The sequence below is a fragment of the Ranitomeya variabilis genome, chromosome 6 (genome assembly GCF_051348905.1).
Source record: "Ranitomeya variabilis isolate aRanVar5 chromosome 6, aRanVar5.hap1, whole genome shotgun sequence".
In the NCBI taxonomy this organism is placed as follows: Eukaryota; Metazoa; Chordata; class Amphibia; order Anura; family Dendrobatidae; genus Ranitomeya; species Ranitomeya variabilis.
The window spans coordinates 16,921,926-16,946,446 of record NC_135237.1 but is presented as its reverse complement, the minus strand read 5'-3'; the positions used below and the strand labels follow the sequence as shown (position 1 = coordinate 16,946,446).

Here is a 24,521-nt window from a genome sequence, read left to right as displayed (position 1 = left end):
CTACACCGCACATATAATACACCTACACCGTACATATAATATACCTACACCGTACATATAACACACCTACACCGTACATATAATACACCTACACCGTACATATAACACACCTACACCGTACATATAATACACCTACACCGTACATATAATACACCTACACCGTACATATAATACACCTACACCGTACATATAATACACCTACACCGTACATATAACACACCTACACCGTACATATAATACACCTACACCGTACATATAATACACCCACACCGCACATATAATACACCCACACCGCACATATAATACACCTACACCGTACATATAATACACCTACACCGTACATATAATACACCCACACCGTACATATAATACACCCACACCGTACATATAATACACCTACACCGTACATATAATACACCTACACCGTACATATAATACACCTACACCGTACATATAATACACCCACACCGTACATATAATACACCTACACCGTACATCTAATACACCTACACCGCACATATAATACACCTACACCGTACATCTAATACACGCACACGCACACGCACGCGCACACTAAACCCCCCGCCTCCTGCAGTTCCCCTAATGGCCGCTGGTCCTCCAGTGTCGCTGTCGCTTTTGTTCCACTTGTCCTTGCTGTCAGCCGTCTCTGCGCTCATTAATGATGGCGGCGCCCTTGGGGATCGTGCCGGTGCTCGGGAGGCTGCTGCTGTGCCGGGTGCACCGGGGCCATGTGCGGCCGTTGTGTGTGCGGAGACACCGAGTAAATCCGACAGCGGAGGATCACACGGCGGACATGGGGGCAGGTGAGTGGGGACCGGGGCTGAGTGACCTCCGTTATGTCCCGTGCAGTGTCCGCTCTCGTGCTCGGGCTCCTGTCATTAACCCTTTGTGGCTGTTATGTCGCTGAAGTTGTTTCCTATTTGCTTATACTTTATTTTTTACAGTTTATAACAAAGAAAAAAAATCACAATAATAAAATACAAAACGGCTCCGAGAGGAAACCGCGACTAGTGTCCGCTGCAGAAATGGCGTCAAAGGGGCCCCGAAGGGCGTTATCCAAAGGGTTCCATGACCAGGGGCCACAGGTGTCACCACGGATAGAGGGCGCCCCACAGGAGAACGGTCAGGGGGCTCTGAGGAACCCACTGTGATGTCTGCAATCCTGCTAGTGACGGTGGGACCCCCCATCCCTAGTGAGCGCCTGTGGGACCCCCCATCCCTAGTGAGCGCCTGTGGGACCCCCCATCCCTAGTGAGCGCCTGTGGGACCCCTCCATCCCTAGTGAGCGCCTGTGGGACCCCCCATCCCTAGTGAGCGCCTGTGGGACCCCCCATCCCTAGTGAGCGCCTGTGGGACCCCCCCATCCCTAGTGAGCGACTGTGGGACCCCCCATCCCTAGTGAGCGACTGTGGGACCCCCCATCCCTAGTGAGCGACTGTGGGACCCCTCCATCCCTAGTGAGCGACCCCCCCCCATCCCTAGTGAGCGACCCCCCCCATCCCTAGTGAGCGTCCCCCCCCATCCCTAGTGAGCGACTGTGGGACCCCTCCATCCCTAGTGAGCGACCCCCCCCCCCATCCCTAGTGAGCGCCTGTGGGACCCCCCCATCCCTAGTGAGCGCCTGTGGGACCCCCCCATCCCTAGTGAGCGACCCCCCCATCCCTAGTGAGCGCCTATGGGACCCCCCATCCCTAGTGAGCGACCCCCCCATCCCTAGTGAGCGTCCCCCCCCCCCATCCCTAGTGAGCGACTGTGGGACCCCCCCATCCCTAGTGAGCGCCTGTGGGACCCCCCCCATCCCTAGTGAGCGACTGTGGGACCCCCCCATCCCTAGTGAGCGCCTGTGGGACCCCCCCCATCCCTAGTGAGCGCCTGTGGGACCCCCCCCATCCCTAGTGAGCGCCTGTGGGACCCCCCCCATCCCTAGTGAGCGCCTGTGGGACCCCCCCATCCCTAGTGAGCGCCTGTGGGACCCCCCCATCCCTAGTGAGCGCCTGTGGGACCCCCCCATCCCTAGTGAGCGCCCCCCCCCATCCCTAGTGAGCGCCTGTGGGACCCCTCCATCCCTAGTGAGCGACTGTGGGACCCCCCCATCCCTAGTGAGCGCCTGTGGGACCCCCCCCATCCCTAGTGAGCGCCCCCCCCCATCCCTAGTGAGCGCCTGTGGGACCCCTCCATCCCTAGTGAGCGACTGTGGGACCCCTCCATCCCTAGTGAGCGACCCCCCCCCCCCCATCCCTAGTGAGCGACCCCCCCCATCCCTAGTGAGCGACTGTGGGACCCCTCCATCCCTAGTGAGCGACCGACCCCCCCATCCCTAGTGAGCGCCTGTGGGACCCCCCCATCCCTAGTGAGCGCCTGTGGGACCCCCCCATCCCTAGTGAGCGCCTGTGGGACCCCCCCATCCCTAGTGAGCGACCCCCCCATCCCTAGTGAGCGCCTATGGGACCCCCCATCCCTAGTGAGCGACCCCCCCATCCCTAGTGAGCGTCCCCCCCCATCCCTAGTGAGCGACTGTGGGACCCCCCCCATCCCTAGTGAGCGCCTGTGGGACCCCCCCCATCCCTAGTGAGCGCCTGTGGGACCCCCCCCCATCCCTAGTGAGCGCCTGTGGGACCCCCCCATCCCTAGTGAGCGCCTGTGGGACCCCCCCATCCCTAGTGAGCGCCCCCCCCCCATCCCTAGTGAGCGCCCCCCCCCCATCCCTAGTGAGCGCCTGTGGGATCCCTGCCATCCCTAGTGAGCGCCTGTGGGACCCCTGCCATCCCTAGTGAGCGCCTGTGGGACCCCCCCCATCCCTAGTGAGCGCCTGTGGGACCCCCCCCATCCCTAGTGAGCGCCTGTGGGACCCCCCCTGTCATGGTTCTCAATGGCAAGAGAGCGTAGTAAAGCATACAAAAAGGACTAGCTCTTGGAAGATGGGAACTCGAGCTGACTGTGAGCTAAACCTACCGCACAAATAACAGTGGCCGGGTAGCGTGCCTACGTTTTATCCCTAGACGCCCAGCGCCAGCCGGAGAACTGACTGACCCTAGCAAAGGAAAATACAGACCTGGCTTACCTCTAGAGAAATTTTCCCCAAAAGGCAGACAGTAGCCCCCACATATATTGTCGGTGATTTCAGAGGAAATTGACATACGAAGTATGAAGATAGGTTTAGCAAATTGAGGTCCGCTTACTAGATAGTAGGAAGACAGAAAAGGGAACTACACAGTCAGCTGAAAACCCTTTCAAAACACCATCCTGGAATTACTTTAAGACTCTAATATCAACTCATGACACCAGAGTGGCAATTTCAGCTCACAAGAGCTTCCAGCCTCAGAAATATTCAAACACAGAGAACTGGAACAAAAATGCAAAACAAACTTAGGACTACAAGTCCAACTTAGCTGATAGTAGTCTAGGAGCAGGAACATGCAACAGAAAGGCTTCTGGTAACATTGTTGGCCGGCATAGAAATGACTGAGGAGCAAGGCTAAATAGAAACTCCCACATCCTGATGGAAACAGGTGAACAGAGGCGATGAAGCACACAAGTTCAGTACCACCAGTGACCACCGGGGGAGCCCAGAAACCAAATTCACAACAGTACCCCCCCCCCTCAAGGAGGGGGCACCGAACCCTCACCAGAACCACCAGGGCGATCAGGATGAGCCCTATGAAAGGCACGGACCAAATCGGAGGCATGAACATCAGAGGCTGTCACCCAAGAATTATCCTCCTGACCGTAGCCCTTCCATTTGACCAGATACTGGAGTTTCCGTCTGGAAACACGGGAGTCCAAGATTTTTTCCACAACGTACTCCAACTCACCCTCAACCAACACCGGAGCAGGAGGCTCAACGGAAGGCACAACCGGTACCTCATACCTGCGCAACAATGACCGATGGAAGACATTATGAATAGAAAAAGATGCAGGGAGGTCCAAACGAAAGGACACAGGGTTAAGAATCTCCAATATCTTGTACGGGCCGATGAACCGAGGCTTAAACTTAGGAGAAGAAACCTTCATAGGGACAAAACGAGAAGACAACCACACCAAGTCCCCAACACAAAGACGAGGACCAACACAACGACGGCGGTTGGCAAAATGCTGAGTCTTCTCCTGGGACAACTTCAAATTGTCCACCACATGCCCCCAAATCTGATGCAACCTCTCCACCACAGCATCCACTCCAGGACAATCCGAAGACTCCACCTGACCGGAAGAGAAACGAGGATGAAACCCCGAATTACAGAAGAAAGGAGAAACCAAGGTGGCAGAACTAGCCCGATTATTGAGAGCAAACTCCGCCAAGGGCAAAAAGGCAACCCAATCATCCTGATCCGCAGACACAAAACACCTCAAATAAGTCTCCAAGGTCTGATTAGTTCGCTCGGTCTGGCCATTAGTCTGAGGATGGAAAGCAGACGAAAAAGACAAATCAATGCCCATCCTAGCACAGAACGCTCGCCAAAATCTAGACACGAATTGGGTTCCCCTGTCAGACACGATATTCTCCGGAATACCATGCAAGCGAACCACATTTTGAAAAAACAGAGGAACCAACTCGGATGAGGAAGGCAATTTAGGCAAGGGGACCAAATGGACCATCTTAGAGAAACGGTCACACACCACCCAGATGACAGACATCTTCTGAGAAACAGGGAGATCAGAAATAAAATCCATGGAGATGTGAGTCCAAGGCCTCTTCGGAATAGGCAAAGATAACAACAATCCACTAGCCCGAGAACAACAAGGTTTGGCCCGAGCACAAACATCACAAGACTGCACAAAACCTCGCACATCTCGCGACAGGGAAGGCCACCAGAAGGACCTAGCCACCAAATCCCTGGTACCAAAGATTCCAGGATGACCTGCCAACGCAGAAGAATGGACCTCCGATATGACTCTACTGGTCCAATCATCAGGAACAAACATTCTACCAGGTGGGCAACGATCAGGTCTATCCGCCTGAAACTCCTGCAAGACCCGACGCAAGTCTGGGGAAACAGCAGATAATATCACTCCATCCTTAAGGATACCTGTAGGTTCAGAATTACCAGGGGAATCAGGCTCAAAACTCCTAGAAAGGGCATCCGCCTTCACATTTTTAGAACCCGGTAGGTAAGAAACCACAAAATTTAACCGAGAGAAAAATAACGACCAGCGCGCCTGTCTAGGATTCAGGCGCCTGGCAGACTCAAGATAAATCAAATTCTTGTGGTCAGTCAATACCACCACCTGATGTCTAGCCCCCTCAAGCCAATGACGCCACTCCTCAAAAGCCCACTTCATAGCCAAGAGCTCCCGATTACCAATATCATAATTTCGCTCAGCGGGCGAAAATTTACGAGAAAAGAACGCGCAAGGTCTCATCACGGAGCAGTCGGAACTTTTCTGCGATAAAACCGCCCCAGCTCCGATTTCTGAAGCGTCGACCTCAACCTGAAAAGGAAGAGTAACATCAGGCTGACGCAATACAGGGGCGGAAGAAAAGCGGCGCTTAAGCTCCCGAAAGGCCTCCACAGCAGCAGGGGACCAATCAGCAACATCAGCACCCTTCTTAGTCAAATCAGTCAACGGCTTAGCAACATCAGAAAAACCAGTTATAAATCGACGATAAAAATTAGCAAAGCCCAAAAACTTCTGAAGGCTCTTAAGAGAAGAGGGTTGCGTCCAATCACAAATAGCCTGAACCTTGACAGGATCCATCTCGATGGAAGAGGGGGAAAAAATGTACCCCAAAAACGCACTTAGAACCCTTTACACACAAGGAATTAGAGCGCAAAACCTGAAAAACCCTCCTGACCTGTTGGACATGAGAGTCCCAGTCGTCCGAAAAAATCAAAATATCATCCAGATACACAATCATAAATTTATCCAAATATTCACGGAAAATGTCATGCATAAAAGACTGAAAGACTGAAGGGGCATTTGAAAGACCAAAAGGCATTACTAAATACTCAAAATGGCCCTCAGGCGTATTAAATGCGGTTTTCCACTCATCCCCCTGCTTAATTCGCACTAAATTATACGCCCCACGAAGATCAATCTTAGAGAACCACTTGGCCCCCTTTATTCGAGCAAACAAATCAGTAAGCAGTGGCAAAGGATACTGATATTTAACCGTGATTTTATTCAAAAGCCGATAATCAATACACGGCCTCAAAGAGCCATCTTTTTTAGATACAAAGAAAAAACCGGCTCCTAAGGGAGATGACGAAGGACGAATATGTCCCTTTTCCAAGGACTCCTTAATATATTCCTGCATAGCAGCGTGTTCAGGCACAGATAGATTAAATAAACGACCCTTTGGAAACTTACTGCCCGGAATCAGATCTATTGTACAATCGCACTCCCGGTGCGGAGGTAGTGAACCAAGTTTAGGCTCCTCAAAAACGTCACGATAATCAGATAAAAATTCCGGAATCTCAGAGGGAATAGATGACGAAATGGAAACCAAAGGTACGTCCCCATGAGTCCCCTGACATCCCCAGCTTAACACAGACATAGCTTTCCAGTCGAGGACTGGGTTATGAGATTGCAGCCATGGCAATCCAAGCACCAACACATCATGTAGATTATACAACACAAGGAAGCGAATAATCTCCTGGTGATCCGGATTAATACGCATAGTTACTTGTGTCCAGTATTGTGGTTTATTACTAGCCAATGGCGTGGAGTCAATACCCTTCAGAGGTATAGGAACTTCCAGAGGCTCTAAATTAAACCCACAGCGTTTGGCAAAGGACCAATCCATAAGACTCCAAAGCGGCGCCAGAGTCGACATAGGCGTCCGCGGTAATAGACGATAAAGAGCAAATCAGGGTCACAGATAGAATAAACTTGGACTGTAAAGTACCAATTGAAACAGACTTATCAACCTTCTTAGTACGTTTAGAGCATGCTGATATAACATGAGTTGAATCGCCACAATAGAAGCATAACCCATTTTTTCGCCTAAAATTCTGTCGTTCGCTTCTGGACAGAATTCTATCACATTGCATAATCTCTGGCGCCTTCTCAGTAGACACCGCCAAATGGTGCACAGGTTTGCGCTCCCGCAAACGCCGATCAATCTGAATAGCCATTGTCATGGACTCATTCAGACCTGCAGGCACAGGGAACCCCACCATAACATCTTTAATGGCATCAGAGAGACCCTCTCTGAAATTCGCCGCCAGGGCGCACTCATTCCACTGAGTAAGCACAGACCACTTACGAAATTTTTGGCAGTATATTTCAGCCTCATCTTGCCCTTGAGACAGGGCCATCAAGGCTTTTTCAGCCTGAATCTCTAAATGAGGTTCCTCATAAAGCAACCCCAAAGCCAGGAAAAACGCATCCACATTGAGCAACGCAGGATCCCCGGGTGCCAATGCAAATGCCCAGTCCTGAGGGTCGCCCCGGAGCAAGGAAATTACAATCCTGACCTGCTGTGCAGGATCTCCAGCGGAGCGAGATCTCAGAGACAAAAATAATTTACAATTATGTTTGAAATTCTGGAAGCGAGATCTATCCCCGGAGAAAAATTCAGGCAAAGGTACTCTAGGTTCAGATATAGGAGCATGAATTACAAAATCCTGTAAACTTTGAACCTTCATAGCGAGATTGTTCAGACCTGTAGCTAAACCCTGAGGATCCATATTAATCAGGTGAAATCAGAACCATTCAAGGATTAGAAGGAGAGAGAGACGAAGGCTGCAGTAAGCAGAGATGCTAGTGAATCAACTAATGAGCAAACTCAGGAAAAAAAAAAAAAAAATTATCTGCAGACTTCTTTTCTCTCCTTTCTTCTGCCAATAATTTTAACCCTTGGCCGGCCAAACTGTCATGGTTCTCAATGGCAAGAGAACGTAGTAAAGCATACAAAAGGACTAGCTCTTGGAAGATGGGAACTCGAGCTGACTGTGAGCTAAACCTACCGCACAACTAACAGTGGCCGGGTAGCGTGCCTACGTTTTATCCCTAGACGCCCAGCGCCAGCCGGAGAACTGACTGACCCTAGCAGAGGAAAATACAGACCTGGCTTACCTCTAGAGAAATTTTCCCCAAAAGGCAGACAGTAGCCCCCACATATATTGTCGGTGATTTTAGAGGAAATTGACATACGAAGTATGAAGATAGGTTTAGCAAATTGAGGTCCGCTTACTAGATAGTAGGAAGACAGAAAAGGGAACTTCACAGTCAGCTGAAAACCCTTTCAAAACACCATCCTGGAATTACTTTAAGACTCTAATATCAACTCATGACACCAGAGTGGCAATTCCAGCTCACAAGAGCTTCCAGCCTCAGAAATAAACAATCACAGAGAACTGGAACAAAAATGCAAAACAAACTTAGGACTACAAGTCCAACTTAGCTGATAGTAGTCTAGGAGCAGGAACATGCAACAGAAAGGCTTTTGGTAACATTGTTGGCCGGCATAGAAATGACTGAGGAGCAAGGCTAAATAGAAACTCCCACATCCTGATGGAAACAGGTGAACAGAGGCGATGAAGCACACAAGTTCAGTACCACCAGTGACCACCGGGGGAGCCCAGAAACCAAATTCACAACACCCCCCATCCCTAGTGAGCGCCTGTGGGACCCCCCCCATCCCTAGTGAGCGCCTGTGGGACCCCCCCATCCCTAGTGAGCGCCCCCCCCATCCCTAGTGAGCGACTGTGGGACCCCTGCCATCCCTAGTGAGCGCCTGTGGGACCCCCCCCATCCCTAGTGAGCGCCTGTGGGACCCCCCCCCATCCCTAGTGAGCGCCTGTGGGACCCCCCCCCCCATCCCTAGTGAGCGCCTGTGGGACCCCCCCATCCCTAGTGAGCGCCCCCCCCATCCCTAGTGAGCGACTGTGGGACCCCTGCCATCCCTAGTGAGCGCCTGTGGGACCCCCCCCATCCCTAGTGAGCGCCTGTGGGACCCCCCCCCATCCCTAGTGAGCGCCTGTGGGACCCCCCCCATCCCTAGTGAGCGCCTGTGGGACCCCCCCCATCCCTAGTGAGCGCCTGTGGGACCCCCCCCCCATCCCTAGTGAGCGCCTGTGGGACCCCCCCATCCCTAGTGAGTGCCTGTGGGACCCCCGCCATCCCTAGTGAGCGCCTGTGGGACCCCCCCCATCCCTAGTGAGCCCTAGTGAACCACAGTGTAACCTTCATCCCCAGTGAGCGGTGACGGTGGTTTTTCCCACCCCCCCTCCTTAGTGAGTGACTGCATTAACCCCTTGATGTCGCTCTCCGGTGCCCGCGGTTGTGCTGCCTTTGTGTTCTGTTGCTTTTCAGCGTGTTCGGTTGTTTCTTATTATTGTAGTTTTGCAGATAAGACAATTGACAGCTCCCGCGTCATCTGTTTGTTTTCCTCTAGATGCAAATCTTCTAAAACAATTCCCGGCTCCGAAGAACCTGCTGCATTGCGCCATCAGCCGGGCGCTGCGGACCTCACAGCTCCGCGACAAGATGAGCTACATCCACAGCGGCGGCGGCAGCCACAACGTGAGCACACAGCTACTGCAGCGCCTCTTGTCATTACAGGGCACTGCTAGTCTGGAAGTCACACCTTGTAAAGAGAAGTTTTATGACTTTCCAGTGGAATTAGTGTCGGTCCTCACCGATGTCAGTATCTCTGCTGCCCTAAAGTGAATAGGAAATCCAGAAATGGAGCCGAAATCTCCTGTTACCTGCAAGGAAATATTACTAAGAAGTGTCAGGTCTGAACGAGGCGCAACCTCTGGATATAGAAGTTTCCATCCACGATGTATAAAGACACATCTGCAGGTTCTTCTCAATATCTGACATGAAATCAGAATAATCCTTTCCCATTTTAGGCCAAAATGGATTACCATAATCCTTATATATTATTTTAAAACGCTCTTTTTCGGTGATTACTTTGTATCTCCGTTCATACTGCACACACAGACACAAATAATACACCATTGGAAATGTAAACTTGCCCCCTTCAGCAAGAAAATAGCCAAACAAACCACACATCCACGATATGCTCACAAAATACAGTTTAAACATTAATTTTCATACACCTGCAGTAAGGAAAAATGACCTGCAGGTGGCACCACAGTACCCCTTACAGACATCACAAACAAATCTTAACATTTTCCTTGGGAGCTTTCCAGATTGCCGAACTCCTTGCCCAGCCGATTTCAGGCACATTGGGGGATTGCACACTTCACTGCAGGTGAGTCACATATGCAAACATGCCCCCTTCAGCAAGAAAAAACACAAACAAACCACACATTCACGATTTGATCAATAAATACAGCTTAAACATTAATTTTCAAAAACCTGCAGGTGAAAAAAAACAACCTACAGGTGGCATCACAACTTGAAGACCTTTTTTTAGCCTCTACTTATTAAACCAATTTATTGTAATACCAATCTACATATATAAATACCTCTCTGTGTTCATCATCTCATTAAAGGGAACCTGTCACCCCCTGTGCCTATTAAGGTAAAAGAGCCCCCTTCAGCAGCACTAAGGCCTTGTTCACACGATCCTTTTTTCCCTGCGGATTTTTCAGGTCCTGATTTGTGAAAACCGCAGTGCAAAACCTGCAGTGGTTTTCACTGCGGTTTTCAGTCCTTTTTCTTCTGCGGATTCCACTGCAGGTTTCCAGCTGCTTTTTCCTATTGGTGCAGGTGGAAAACAGCAGCGGAATCCGCAGAAAGAATTGACACGGTACTTCTTTTTTTCCGCAGAAAATCAGCGCGGATTTGCCGGCGGAAAAAAGGATCGTGGGAACAGCGTTTTTTTTTTCCATTGGGTTACATTGTACTGTACCCTGCATGGAAAAAGGATGCGGATACGCAGCTGCAAATCCGCTGCGGATCCGCAGTAAAAACCGCATCGTGTGAACATAGCCTAAGGCTGCATTCTGTGAAAGTGGCTCTTATGCTTAGTATCCCTAGGAATGCTGAAATAATCACTTTTGTAAATTTCGTGCCATACCTCTATTGAGTCAGGGAGGTATGATTTCTCCCCCGACTCAGCCGTCTCGTAGCTGTCCATCATCCCACCGGGAGCCAGCCTCCTCTGTCTTGTGCCGTCACCCGCGCCTGCGCTCTGCCCTGGAACTTACAATTAGTGATGTGAGGAGATCGCGCCAGTGCATAGCGCCAGATTCCCAGCCCCGCAGTGTGAATACATTATAACACTGCAAGGCAGGATATGGGGCCTCCGCTGTGCGCAGGCGCGATATACTTACATCACTTATTGTAAGTTCCAGGGCAGCGCGCATGGCGCATGCCCGAGAAATAATTGCAGAGCGCGGGTGACGGCACAAGACAGAGAGGAGGCGGCGCCCGGTGGGATGATGGACGGGGGATAAATCATACCTCCCTGACTCAATAGAGGTATGGCGGGAAATTTATAAAGGTGATTGTTTCAGCATTCCTAGGGATACTAAGCATAAGAGCCACCGTCACAGAATGCAGCCGTAGTGCTGCTGAAGGTGGCTCTTTTACCTTAATAGGCCCTGGGGGGGTTCGCTTTAAATACATTTATGACCAGCTTGATTTTTCTGAAATTGCCTGCGCCCCCGACAACCAGTGTGCGAGAATTTAGCACGGGCCGACTACTTATTTGCCAAATGCCAGAATAATGAGGCAGATAATGTTTTAAGGCATTTTTATTACTTACTGCAAAGTCAAGTTTCCATCCATTTCATTAGTATTTGGTGACATTGCCCTTTACACTGAATGACTTGGGTTAGACGTTTGGGATCTCCTTCCACAAGCTTCTCACAATAGTTGGTGGGAATCTGGGCCCATTCCTCCTGACAACACTGGTGTAACTGATCCAGGTCTGTAGGTCGCCTTGCTCGCACCGGCCTTTTCAGCTTTGCCCATAAATTTTCAATAGGATTCAGATCAGGGCTTCAAAAAATTGACTTTGTTATCTTGAAGCCACTTTGTTACAATTTTGGCAGTATGCTTCGGGTTATTGTCCATTTGGAAGACCCATTTCCGCCCAAGCTTTAGCTTATTGGCTGATGTCTTGAGATGTTGCTTCAGAATTGCCACATAATCTTATTTTCTCATGCTGCCATCTATTTTGTGAAGTGCACCAGTCCCTCCTGCAGCAAAACAACCCACAACATGATGCTGCCACCACCATGTTACACAGTGGGGATGGTGTTCTTAGGCTTCCAAACTTCTCCTTTTTCCTCCAAGCATAATGATGGTCATAAAGCCAAAAAACTTCAATTTTATTTTCATCAGACCACAGGACAAGTCTCCAAAAATTAAGGTCTTTGTTCCTGTGTGGATTTGTAAACATTAATCTAGCTTTTGTATGTTTCTTTTGGAGTAATGGCTTCTTCCTGGCAGAGTGGCCTTGCAGCCCAGGTTGATATAGTACTCGCCTAACTGTGGATATTGACACAATCTTACCAGCTTCCGCCATCATCTTCACAAAGTCTTTTGCTTTTGTCCTTGGGTTGATATGAACATTTCGGACCAAAGCACATTCATCTCTGGGACACAGAACCCGTCTCCTTCCTGAGCGGTATGATGGCTGGACAATCCCATCTTGTTTGTACTTGCGTATAATTGTGCAGATGAACGAGGCACCTTCAGGTATCAGGAAATTGTACCCAAGGATGAGCCAGACATGTGCAAGTCCACAATTATCTTCCTGATATCTTGGCTGATTTCTTTAGACTTTCCCATGATGCTACACAAAGAAGCAGTGTGTTTCAGGTGTGCATTAAATACATCCACAGGTGTCTCTAATTAACTCAGATGATGCAAAGAAAACAGAAGCTTCCAAACACCTGACATCATCATATGGGCAGTCCAGGATTGTTCAAAGGCATAGCAATCTTAGTGAATGGAAGCTTTTGACTTTACAGTAAGTAATAAAAATGCCTTAAAACATTCTCTCTCTCTCATTATTCTGACATTTGGCAAATATTAATAATGATGGTAATCCTAACTGACCTAAAACGGGAAAGGTTTATTCTGATTTCATGTCAGATATTGAGAAAAAACTGCAGATGTGTCTTTATATATAGTGGATGGAAACTTCTGGTTTACACTGTATGTACACAGTGACTGCACCAGCAGAATATTGAGTGCAGCTCTGGAGTATAATACAGGATGTAACTCAGGATCAGTAATGTAATGTATGTACACAGTGACTGCACCAGCAGAATAGTGAGTGCAGCTCTGGAGTATAATACAGGATGTAACTCAGGATCAGTAATGTAATGTATGTACACAGTGACTGCACCAGCAGAATAGTGAGTGCAGCTCTGGGGTACAATACAGGATGTAACTCAGGATCAGTAATGTAATGTATGTACACAGTGACTGCACCAGCAGAATAGTGAGTGCAGCTCTGGAGTGTAATACAGGATGTAACTCAGGATCAGTAATGTATGTACACAGTGACTGCACCAGCAGAATAGTAAGTGCAGCTCTGGAGTATAATACAGGATGCAACCCAGGATCAGTAATGTAATGTATGTACACAGTGACTGCACCAGCAGAATAGTGAGTGCAGCTCTGGAGTATAATACAGGATGCAACCCAGGATCAGTAATGTAATGTATGTACACAGTGACTGCACCAGCAGAATAGTGAGTGCAGCTCTGGAGTATAATACAGGATGCAACCCAGGATCAGTAATGTAATGTATGTACACAGTGATTGCACCAGCAGAATAGTGAGTGCAGCTCTGGAGTATAATACAGGATGCAACCCAGGATCAGTAATGTAATGTATGTACACAGTGACTGCACCAGCAGAATAGTGAGCGCAGCTCTGCGGTATAATACATGACAGCCTAAGTTCAGGTCGGATGAATTCTTATTACCAGAAAACCCCTTTAAGGATCTTTGCTGTTGTTGCTGTTTTTTTACTCCCGGTTATCTCTTGCTCTTTCTAGAGAGTTCTCCTTCGTCTAAAATGGCCAAAACTCATAGAAGTAGAAGGTTACGGATCAAAAAAGGTGGATGCAGAGCGTCAGGCGGCCGCTCGGGCCTGTAAGATTCTGCAGGTGAATTTGTTGCAATGTAACACTTGTAGCTCAATGCGCCGCCATCTAGTGGTGATTGGGAGAAGGAGCCCCCAGCACTGTGACATCGCCCTCTGGTGACCACTCTGAGAATGCTGCCAATACTCAGTAACTTGTCACAGTGCGAGTTTAACACTGATGTGCAGCCACTGAAGGCAGAAATGTCGCCCTCCTTCTCCTCCACTTCCTCCTCCTCCTTCACCTCCACCAGCTGACTAATAACAGCTTTACAATAAGACGATCTCAGGACTTATTCTGGGCTTCTCTTTGCAGGATCTTGGCTTGTTGCATTCAGGTCATCTAGCTGGGAAAGGAAATCTGGCGGAAAGTTTGGATGCGGCCCCTGTTTCCTCGCGGACGCGGAGCAGGATCCACAGCAGAGAGGCCAGGTCTGTCTGTCACTTACCTACTGCAGGTTACGAGCGCCCCCGAAGCTGCGTGACGCCCCCGTATCTCTTCGTGGCAGGGACTGTTCTGCCCTGTAACCGTCTATTACCGTCCTTCGGGCCGCTCCTGTTGGTCAGTGACTAGTTTTTGGTGAATCCCCTTTTTCCTCTTCAGGGTCGCCCCCATAGATTTGGCCGGTGAAGATGCTGAAGCTACGAGGGCTCTGCGTGACTTCTCCAATCCCAAACACCTGCTCTCCTCCGTCATCCAGGTGGCCACGTCCGTCTCGGCCAGTTCGGTAGGTCTCTTGTCTTTGATCCTGCGGCCCTCCAGTGGCTGTGGAAATGCATGCTGGGAGTTGTAGTGCCACAACAGATGAAGGTCTGTGCTATGGGTCTGCAGACAACTCTGATTTAAAGCCCCTTCTTCTTCTGCCTGACATAGCAGTAGTATTGTCCTTTGATGTGAGACCACCGAGCAGCACGGGGTGTCATGCGACTCTCCCGGACCACCATTCCTGTCTCCGTGTGTATCATCACCGTCTCTTCTGCTCTCAGGATTTCATACGTTATCAGAACATTGGAGGAAGGATGAAGATGTGCCGCCTGACCCTCCAGTGGCCTCAGCCCATGGCCTTTGTTGCAAGCGGCCAGCGCCGGATTGAAGCCGAGAGGAAAGCTGCCGCCCTCGCCTGTCAAAAGCTGAAGGTTCGAGATTGGGGTGGGGGGTGCAGCTCGGAGATGGGATTGGATATACATAATTCCCAGAGATCCGCACAGAATGGTTCCGGGTCTGAGACCGGGCTTTGCCCTGATGTTCCCACCTTACATAAGAATCAATGGTAGATCATGGCTATAAGGGGGGTGGTCCGGTGCGGCTCCCTCCTGCATCGGGGGGCCAATCGCTCGGATGACTTGGGTTCTCTCTATTCCTGACCCATTAGTGTAGGACACGTGCTGATCATACATGTGGCCCGGCAGGAACGTGGAGGCGGGATGGCACTGCTCCTCTTCTGATGTGGATGTGACTACCCCTTCCAATATGGGCACTATGGCAACCGCAGAGCAAGCACAGCCGGTGGATATGATCACTGGAGGGACCTTTTATTGTAGTCCATTTTGCTATTGGTTGTTAATTGCACCGCATCTATTAACGTGTGTGATAAATTTACCTGCTATTCGTGGATTCACTCCGTCCGCTACAGCAAGTTTTAAGAAAGTCACAATTCATAAATCTATTATTTGAATGTGAAATCTTGCCCAAGTGGGGAGGTCATCGTAAAATAGCAGAAAGTCAGATTTTTTTGTGTTCTGCAAGACAATTTTGCCTTGAAAATTAAAATCCTCGATAATTTCTCCAGTGTGAACACGGCTGCAGGTGAACGCGCACGATAAGGCGTTCCAGGAGGGAAGGTTGTCGTTTTTTGTTTTTTTTTTATATATAATTTTCTGTCCTTATTTTTAGGATCTGGGCCTCTTGGACCCCCAGAATCGCCCCCTGACTAATGTGATGTACAACAAGTCATCGGTGCAGAAATTTCAGGAACAACAGAAACAAGCAAAGAGGTTCCAGGTCCCCGAGCATCTGCTGCAGAGGATGGAGGAGTATTTCAGCCAGGTAAGTGTCCAGTATGGGGCTGCATTACCTCTCACAGCCCCCACAAAATTCCAATGATGTCACGAGGACTATGGGAGAATCGGTCGTCCCCTGCTCACATCCAGAGCTGCATTCACAATTCTCCCGACTGCCTTCACTCTGCAGCTGGGCCCCTGTAATCCTCCCGTAACCTGTGACTGGAGTAGAGGACAAGTTGTTGATTATTTTAGGGTGATTTACACTGAATTTCACGTCTTCCAGTTTCCCTTAGCGCCGGTGACCGGATCACATTTTAGAGAAGACGAGGCCGAGTACATGGAGGCATCAGATGAGTCCGATATGTCCTCTCTGTTCTCCGATCCGATCACTGGCCGGCCGTATACTCCGATGTCCGAGGCAGAAGCTTCCTGTATCAGCCGCTCGCTAGAAGAAAGGTGGGACAGCAGCGTCACTTTGCAGGGTCTGCCTGCGGACCAGCACCGTGAGGTCATCCTGGCTGCCATTAAAAGCCATCAGGTGGTGGTGATCGCTGGGGACACTGGATGTGGAAAAACCACCCGCATCCCGCGCTACATCGTGGAGGACGCCATTCTGAGTGGCCATGGGGCCCACTGTAACCTACTGATCACCCAGCCCCGCAGGATCAGTGCTGTGTCCGTGGCTCACCGCGTGGGCCAAGAATTAGGGCCCAGACTTCGTCAGAAAGTGGGCTATCAGGTCAGGCTGGAGAGCAATCTGCCACCACGTGGGGGCGCCCTTCTCTTCTGCACGGTCGGGGTGTTGCTGAAGAAGCTGCAGACGAACCCCGGGCTGGAGGGGGTGAGCCACGTGGTAGTGGACGAGGTCCACGAGCGGGACGTGAACACAGACTTCCTCCTGATCCTCCTCAAGCAAGTCCTAGACGTGAACCCAGGCATCAAGGTCATCCTGATGAGCGCCACCGGCGACAACCAGCGCATCTCGCGCTACTTTGGAGACTGCCCGATTGTGAGGGTCCCGGGATTTATGTACCCAGTGAAGGGGCATTATCTGGAAGAAATCTTACCCATGCTGGGGAAGAGATCGTACCAGAAGCCGCAGGTAAGGACACGATATGTGACGTCGGGAGTCTGCTGCGTCCCAGCTTACACGTCTCACCATTCACAAGATCTCCGCACCTCTGCTAGAATTCGCCCTGCGCCTGGTGCGCACCCTCCTATTAACCCCTGCCTATAATCCAGCAAACGTGATCACTGTGTACGTCCGGGGAGGACGGCGGCCGGGAACGGAGGAAACTGATCACGATTGCTTGACTCAGCGCGTGATGCAGACGGGGGGATTCAGCAGAAAGTTGCCGTATATGTATATCCTGAACCGATGCCTAAAACTGGCCCCATGTAGGAGAAAATGAGTGATGGGAAAAACAAGAAGGTGGTGGGGGTCTAGTGCCGTTGGTTGGGGGGGTCTAGTGCCGTTGGATGAGGGGGGTCTAGTGCCGTTGGTTGGGGGGGTCTGGTGCCGTTGGGGGGGGGGGGGGGTCTAGTGCCCTTGGATGGGGTCGTCTAGTTCTCTTGGATGACTGGTGAACATGGCCCCCCACCCTCAGTTTCTCATTTTTTTTATTGTCCCAGACAGCTGAAGATTGCGTTCCGGACCTGGATCTGATTAGTGACGTCATCCTTCACATCGACCAGCACGGCCCCCCAGGTGAGCGGGTGACGAGGTTCCGACTTTACAGATGGAGCAGACTTTTTATTTATTGCGGATTTCCCCAATAAACTGCAAAACCTGCTCTCACCTATGGTTCCTAATAGGGTCTTGGCGAACACTTTTGACCATTTGGAGACTTTTGGGGTTTTTGCCCGCTTTCCTGGTATTTCTGATAACATTCATATCAGAGGGGAGCGCCGCTCCGGAGGACTTGGTGCCACCACGATGTGCTTTGCATTGTATTGGCGCCATGTGATCCCACATTTCACGGGTGTTTTCATTATTTTCTTGTAGGGGGAATTCTCTGCTTCCTTCCCGGTTGGCAGGAAATCCGCCGCATTCAAGAGATTCTGCAGGAGCGACTGGTTCATAGGAACTGCCATCACCTCATCCTTCCAGGTGTGTGGATGCTGGGAGTGATGCTCTGCAGAACGTTGCTTGATAACGGGGGACTGGACGTTGTTTCCATACAAAGTGGGGACGACCAAACGGCTGGAAGGCATAGCTCTGTATGGGAGCTGTATACACAAAACGGGAGTAGAGTTGCAGTATAAAACTTTACTTTACAAAACTTTGCTAAAGTTCCCGCACCTTTAATTTATACTTCTATATTCTTTCATTTCTCCCTCACCCAGTTCACTCCAACATCCCCTTGACGAACCAGCAGGCCATTTTCGAGCGCCCTCCTGCTGACGTCCGTAAAATCGTCCTCGCTACAAACATCGCAGAAACTTCGGTCACCATCGATGACATTGTGCATGTGGTCGACACTGGGATGCACAAAGAACAGCGGTACGACCTCCGGACGAAGGTACGACGTGTGGATATCGGTGAGGTCAATGAAGAGGGCAAATGTAGGGGTCTTAGGGGCGGCAGTGTACAGTCCAGCGATGGTGGGGGCACAATGTGGGGTAGTCACTATGTAGTCCTTGTCTAACAACATAAATTGCAGTAATCCGCTCTACCACTAGGTGACTCCTGCATCTGCTTTTCTTCTAACAGCGCTCCATGTGGCCTGGCATGGTATTGCAAGTAAATACTATCAATAGCAGGGGTAATACTACAACTCCCATATTCCGGCACTCTAGTTGTAGTTTTGCATCCTCTGGGTTGATGTCTCAGAGCAGATTCACACATAATACGACATATCGACATCCGAGTGGACGACATTACTTCTATTGGTGTTACTATTGAGCTCCTGCCGTCTTCTGCAGGTCTCGTGCTTGGAGACCAACTGGGTGTCCAAATCCAACGTGACCCAGAGACGTGGCCGGGCCGGACGCTGCCAACCAGGATTCTCCTACCACCTGTTCACCCACCAGCAGCACCAGAACATGCCCACTTTTCAGGTGGCGGAGATTCTGCGGACTCCTTTGGAAAATCTTGTGGTCCAGGCCAAGATTCACACCCCAGAGATGACGGTGAGACAAAACCCTGGTCCGATGCGCCTCGCTCCGCCGCCGCCCCCCTGGCCCCATGCGCCTCGCTCCGCCGCCGCCCCCCTGGCCCCATGCGCCTCGCTCCGCCGCCGCCCCCCTGGCCCCATGCGCCTCGCTCCGCCGTCGCCCCCCTGGCCCCATGCGCCTCGCTCCGCCGCCGCCCCCCTGGCCCCATGCGCCTCGCTCTGCCGCCGCACCCCTGGCTTGATGCACCTCGCTCCGCCGCCGCCCCCCTGGCCCCATGCGCCTCGCTCCGCCGCCGCCCCCCTGGCCCCATGCGCCTCGCTCCGCCGCCGCCCCCCTGGCCCCATGCGCCTCGCTCCGCCGCCGCCCCCCTGGCCCCATGCGCCTCGCTCTGCCGCCGCACCCCTGGCTTGATGCACCTCGCTCCGCCGCCGCCCCCCTGGCCCCATGCTCCTCGCTCCGCCGCCGCCCCCCTGCGCCTCGCTCAGTCAATGAGCTTTAATCTGGTGTCTGCTTTTATTTCAGGCCGTAGAGTTCCTGTCTCAGGCCCTGGAGAGTCCGGACCGCTGTGCCATCATGGACGCCGTGCGCTTTCTTCAGGAGATCAGTAGGTGGCGCCTGTAGGAAGCTGCTGTGCTTGTGTGATGTCAGGACAGTCACCCTCTATACCCTCAGTCTGTTGTCCTGCGCCCTCCACCCCGTCCGCTCTGATGTTCGGGTGCGTCGTTTATTGGGCTCAGGAGCTGAACTCACAGCGTGCAAAAAAAAAGTAATTAAACAAACACCAATACCAGTTCTGCTGCGGCCACTAGTTTTATTATATAAATTTATTGGACCAATAAAATTAAAATCGTAAAGGAAAAACAACAATGGAGGCTCCAGAACTGTCGCCTTACCGTTGCTGCGACTTTTGCCAGAACCGCAATAAACCGATATAATGTTATGGAGGCGTCGCATGTAACACGAGCCGATACCAACTGGAAAAGCAACACAAACATATAATCGCCGTCACCAGGTAATTACTGCACAATGAGCACCATAGCACCAAAACACATGGTGGGATTGTGCTGTTGGGATTTTTTTCCCCCCATTTTTCGTTATAAGGCTATGCGCACACGTTGCAGATTTGGGTGCAGAATTTTCTGCAGAAAATCTTCATCTCCTGGCAGAAAACGCAGCTGCGGTTTTGCCAACTTTTCCTGCGAATTGAATGTGTTTTTTGTGCTGATTGTGCGTGTTTTTTTTTATTCGTATTTTCATGCCGATTTGTCAGCGTTTTTGTCAAGCTCAATAAGTTGCTGGCGTCCTTAAACTTTGAGGCCCCATCTACTCCTTAGGGGGCTGCGTCACTTCCCCTGGGTCCTCTTTTGGGCTATCTTCAGTTACTTGGCATTATACACTAGCGGATAGGCACAAGGAGAGCTGCACTGTACAGCATGGCGAATAGTCAGGATAGCAGCTGGAATCATTGACGTGACGGTAGAAAGATTCTAGGTTACCCCACAGTCTAATCGCCAATACAGAAAAGCTAATGACTCTCTGTTTCTAGCCGACTTCTAATAGAGCAGGGCTGCAGTGTAAAGCATGGAGTTCTGTGTTTCTGGGCAGGAGTGTTTGTGACCTGACAAGTTTATGAATTGTTTCTTCTTCAGGGGTCCTGGATGAAAAAGAAGGGCTGACGTTACTTGGCCAGAGAGTGGCCAGCATCTCCACGGACCCCAGCCTCGCTAAGGCCATTGTCCTGGCCTCTATATTCCGCTGCCTGCACCCGCTGCTGGTGATTGTGGCCTGTCTGACCAAGGACCCGTTTCAGGGAGGAATAATGAACCGGACGGAGGTGAACAAGGTGAGCCGGACGGGGCGCAGGCTGATTGTGTGCAGCAGTTCCCATTTCTACCACTAGGTGGTGACAATGCCATCTGTCAGTGCCCCGTGTGGTCAGATTTGGCACTGCAAGTAAAACCAGTAATTAATGATTACTACAAGCTCCGTCATAGACTTCCTGCTGGAAGGCCGATGGGGGTTTTCACATTTTGTAGCCTCCTATTGATGGCTGCTGCCTTGTTTCCTATGTTATGGGTCTTTACATGTAGTTTTTGTGTCCAGGTGAAGACGGTGTTCAGTGGGCAGTCGTGCAGTGACCACCTGGTGTTCACGCGGGTTTACAAGGCTTGGAAAGAGATTCTTGGTGGGACGAGTGGCGCCAATCGGAACGATTTCCTAGAGGATAACCTGCTCTCTAAATCTGCCCTGCGCGTCATCCAAGGTGAGCCTTGTCCTCGAGGTTAACACAGCAGCGAGGACGGCCCAGTGCTGACCCCTGGTCTGTTCCAGGTCTCGTCACACAGTTTTCCTCCAACGTGGAAGATGCTTCCCTGGTGGACGAAGCTAATGACTGCACGAACAGATATGCCCTGTGCAACCAGCTGAGTGACCAGGACGAGCTGGTGATCGGGGTGCTGCTGGCGGGACTGTACCCCAGACTTATACAGGTGACTATATGGGGCAGGTGGGGAGACACAGAATGGTGGTCCGTGACCCCCTTCCATCACATCATATGTTGCCTCCGTAGGTGACACGTGGGTATGTGATCCGCGGGAAGTTCCGGCCCAATAGCCTCTACTACAAGACCAAATCTGGACCCGTTCACCTGCACAAGAGCACCGTGAACAGGTGACTGCCTGAGAACAGGACATTCTGGGAGTTGTAGTGTTTGCAGCACCCTCTGTATATTTGGCTGCTACCCATTAATGCTCTGCCTTTCAGGGAGGTGAAGGATTTCTGCATGCCGTGGCTCACCTACTTCCAGGCCGTAAAGTCGTCCGGTGCGGTGTTTGTGCGGGACAGCTCCATGGTTCACCCTCTGGCGGTTTTCTTGATGACAGACAGCTCGGTGAATGTGAGAGGTGAGTACCGCGGCCGACGAGGGGCGATGATGGCGGCACAATGACTATGCTGCCGTGGGCGCCCCCTGCTGGGGAATTGTGGTATTATCTGCTGAGTGCGTCAGCTCTGTCCGATGGGGACCTCTTACCTGTTTATCCCCCGTCCGCCATGGAGTTACGTTATCCGTCATTGCTCCGCATAATACTATGCTGACGCCGGCTTTCCCTGTCAAAATCAGCCGATCGGAGGGTCCGGACCTGCAGTGAGGCTGCTCCTTCATGGGAAAACTCTTACATTTCATGACTGAGGTCTGTGGAGAAACCGCAGAGCGGCTTCTGACCATAAGAAATGAAGTCCAGGATGTTTCTATTAATCCCATCATCCCCAGGCGACTTTTTTTTGTACCTTCCAAGAATCATAACTTTTTTTTTTCCCCACAACCATATATCCATGTGCGGCTTTTTTGTGGGACTAGTTGTACTTTTGAATGACGCCATTTATTTTTATCTTGTATTGTACTGGAAAAAAAATTCTAAGTACAGTGCAATTACAAAAGTGCAGTAACAATTTTTATTTACCATGATCAATATTTGGTAAAGAGACCCGGCAGCACAGGAACACAGATGCTAAATTATTATTTTTATTTTTTAGTTTTGCTTGGGGAAAATTTTTTTTCCCAAGATGCGTGCATAGCTTCTCCCTTTTTTTTTGTGTGCATTTTATTGAACTGTTGCAGTGACCCCTAAAATATAATTCTGGCAATTTGATTTTATTCTTGTTGCGCCGTTAAATCAGCTCTAGTGCGGGTTTAGATGAGGGTGAGTGCGAGCCGCAAGATATGGCCGATGATGCAAATAAACCTTGGGGTTAAGTACAGCGTGTGATTTACAGATGATGATGTAAAGGGTTAATATGACGCCGTCCAGAGCCGCTCCTTTCCGTATCGGCGTGATGTGACGATCACACGTGCTGCTGCGGTCATCGGCGCGGCTCCGTACGGTGCCGGATTTACCCCTTTAACTTTCCACCAACAACAAAGCCGCCTCCGAGCAGGGATTGGTTCTTGTCGCTCCGCTCCATTCACTTCAGTGGGGTCTATTAGGTCCACAGCTTCTGCCGCTCTCGTGTTCCCATATTAATATATGGGCGATGGCTCCGGCAGTCTCTGATCTGCCTTAATCTTAGCTGACCTGTTGCCTATGCACCATTTTGGAACTTTATATTGGTCTTCATAGGAGCTGTGTACATAAAACGAGGGGCTGTCTTTTCCAAGCTTGATAGTAAAGTTCCTTTGTCATCTACCTGGTGGCTCCATCTTTCTTATTTTTCCCTCTTGCAGATCATGGGGAGCAGATGATGGTTTCTCTTTCGGACACGAACCTCCTGAAGCTGGAAAGTGACCCCCGAACTATCACGCTGCTTGGTGACCTGCGCCAGGCCTTGGCCCAGATGGTGGAGAGGAACCTGCAGGATCAGCTCCCTCCGCTGTCCCCCCAGGAGGAGGCGCAGTACACGCAGCTGCTGACCCTCCTGGTGGAGCTGCTGAACAGCACGAGCTATTGCTTCACGGAGCAGGCGGCGGCCATCGCGGAGGAATGAGACGGCGGCGGCTTCTCGTGGACGGTTATTGCTCCTGTGATGGCGGCAGGGGTGTGCAGTGACAATTCCTTTTCTGCTCTGCGTTTTAGGCAGGGGTCGGGGGGTTATTTATTCGCACACGGGGCCGGGCTGCTCGTGTCGTCTTGTTCTGCACCTCCTGCTGCTTCAGAAGATTCCATATTAAAAAGCATTTTGTGATACTTTGGTTTCTCCAGCGACAACTTCTTTACTGTTGTATAAAAGGTGAAGTTCTGCAACTTTGTAATCAGATCAGCTTTGATTCCTTATCATTTAAGAGTTAGCAAAGAGAAACATTCAGAACGGTGTCCTGCTCAGAGCTGAGGGTTTGGTACAATTCTGCATGATACAAATTAATCTCACTCCTCGTCTACACTGTAACCAAAGCGAATTTGTGAGTGGAAATGACATGAAGTCCCATGTAATGATTGTGCTGCTGGGACAGGAGGAGGTCGGCCTTTATAGGGGTCTCTGAGATTGGGGGCCCAGGCTGAGAGGAGACTTCTGGGCACACGGACATTTGTGCTAATGCTGTGAACTCCACGGTCCGTACATGGAAGGATAGGAGCCGCTGCACCGTGCAGAATGGGGAGAGTGTGCTGCAGGTTCTGGGAACCAGCGCTGATGTAGTAAGATGGGGGGCAGAGCCTGCTAGGAAATAATGAGAAAATCCAGTGGTCACAGCTCCTTCCATTCTGGACGATGTGATCTTTGGAGAATCCTCTACCCAACCTGGGCAAAGGGCAGAAATATTGACCCATGGGCCGGGGTCATTCCCCAGGATGGTGGAGGAGGGCGCCGCTGACTTACGGCACTATTCAGTGTGTGGCTGCAGTGCGGAATCAGTGAAGACGGGACCAGGAGCAAGGTCAGGATGTGGTTCCTTTGTGTGGGGGGCTCATACTGACCCCCTGTATGTA

At 50.8% G+C, this 24,521-nt stretch overlaps 1 protein-coding gene across 1 annotated transcript; it reads left to right on the top strand.

The window, feature by feature from the left end:
* Positions 1-635: 635 nt before the first annotated feature.
* DHX30 (DExH-box helicase 30) lies at positions 636-23,783 on the top strand. The gene is made up of 19 exons (XM_077267957.1): positions 636-824; positions 9,359-9,486; positions 13,895-14,005; positions 14,297-14,412; positions 14,585-14,708; positions 14,968-15,117; positions 15,875-16,027; positions 16,268-17,086; positions 17,617-17,692; positions 17,990-18,094; positions 18,331-18,506; positions 18,910-19,116; positions 19,624-19,705; positions 20,751-20,944; positions 21,205-21,364; positions 21,433-21,590; positions 21,671-21,771; positions 21,865-22,004; positions 23,324-23,783. The coding sequence occupies exons 1-19, from the start codon at positions 680-682 to the stop codon at positions 23,581-23,583; spliced, it is 3,405 nt and encodes a 1,134-aa protein (XP_077124072.1). The 5' UTR covers positions 636-679; the 3' UTR covers positions 23,584-23,783.
* Positions 23,784-24,521: the final 738 nt, after the last annotated feature.

Bases quoted from the DNA above. Each gene is read 5' to 3' on its own strand.
- DHX30 (XM_077267957.1), top strand. From the start codon at position 680: ATGATGGCGGCGCCCTTGGGGATCGTGCCGGTGCTCGGGAGGCTGCTG. The intron at 17,693-17,989 runs GTGAGCGGGTGA...ATTTTCTTGTAG, and splicing joins CGACCAGCACGGCCCCCCAG to GGGGAATTCTCTGCTTCCTT. The intron at 19,706-20,750 runs GTAGGTGGCGCC...TTTCTTCTTCAG, and splicing joins GCGCTTTCTTCAGGAGATCA to GGGTCCTGGATGAAAAAGAA.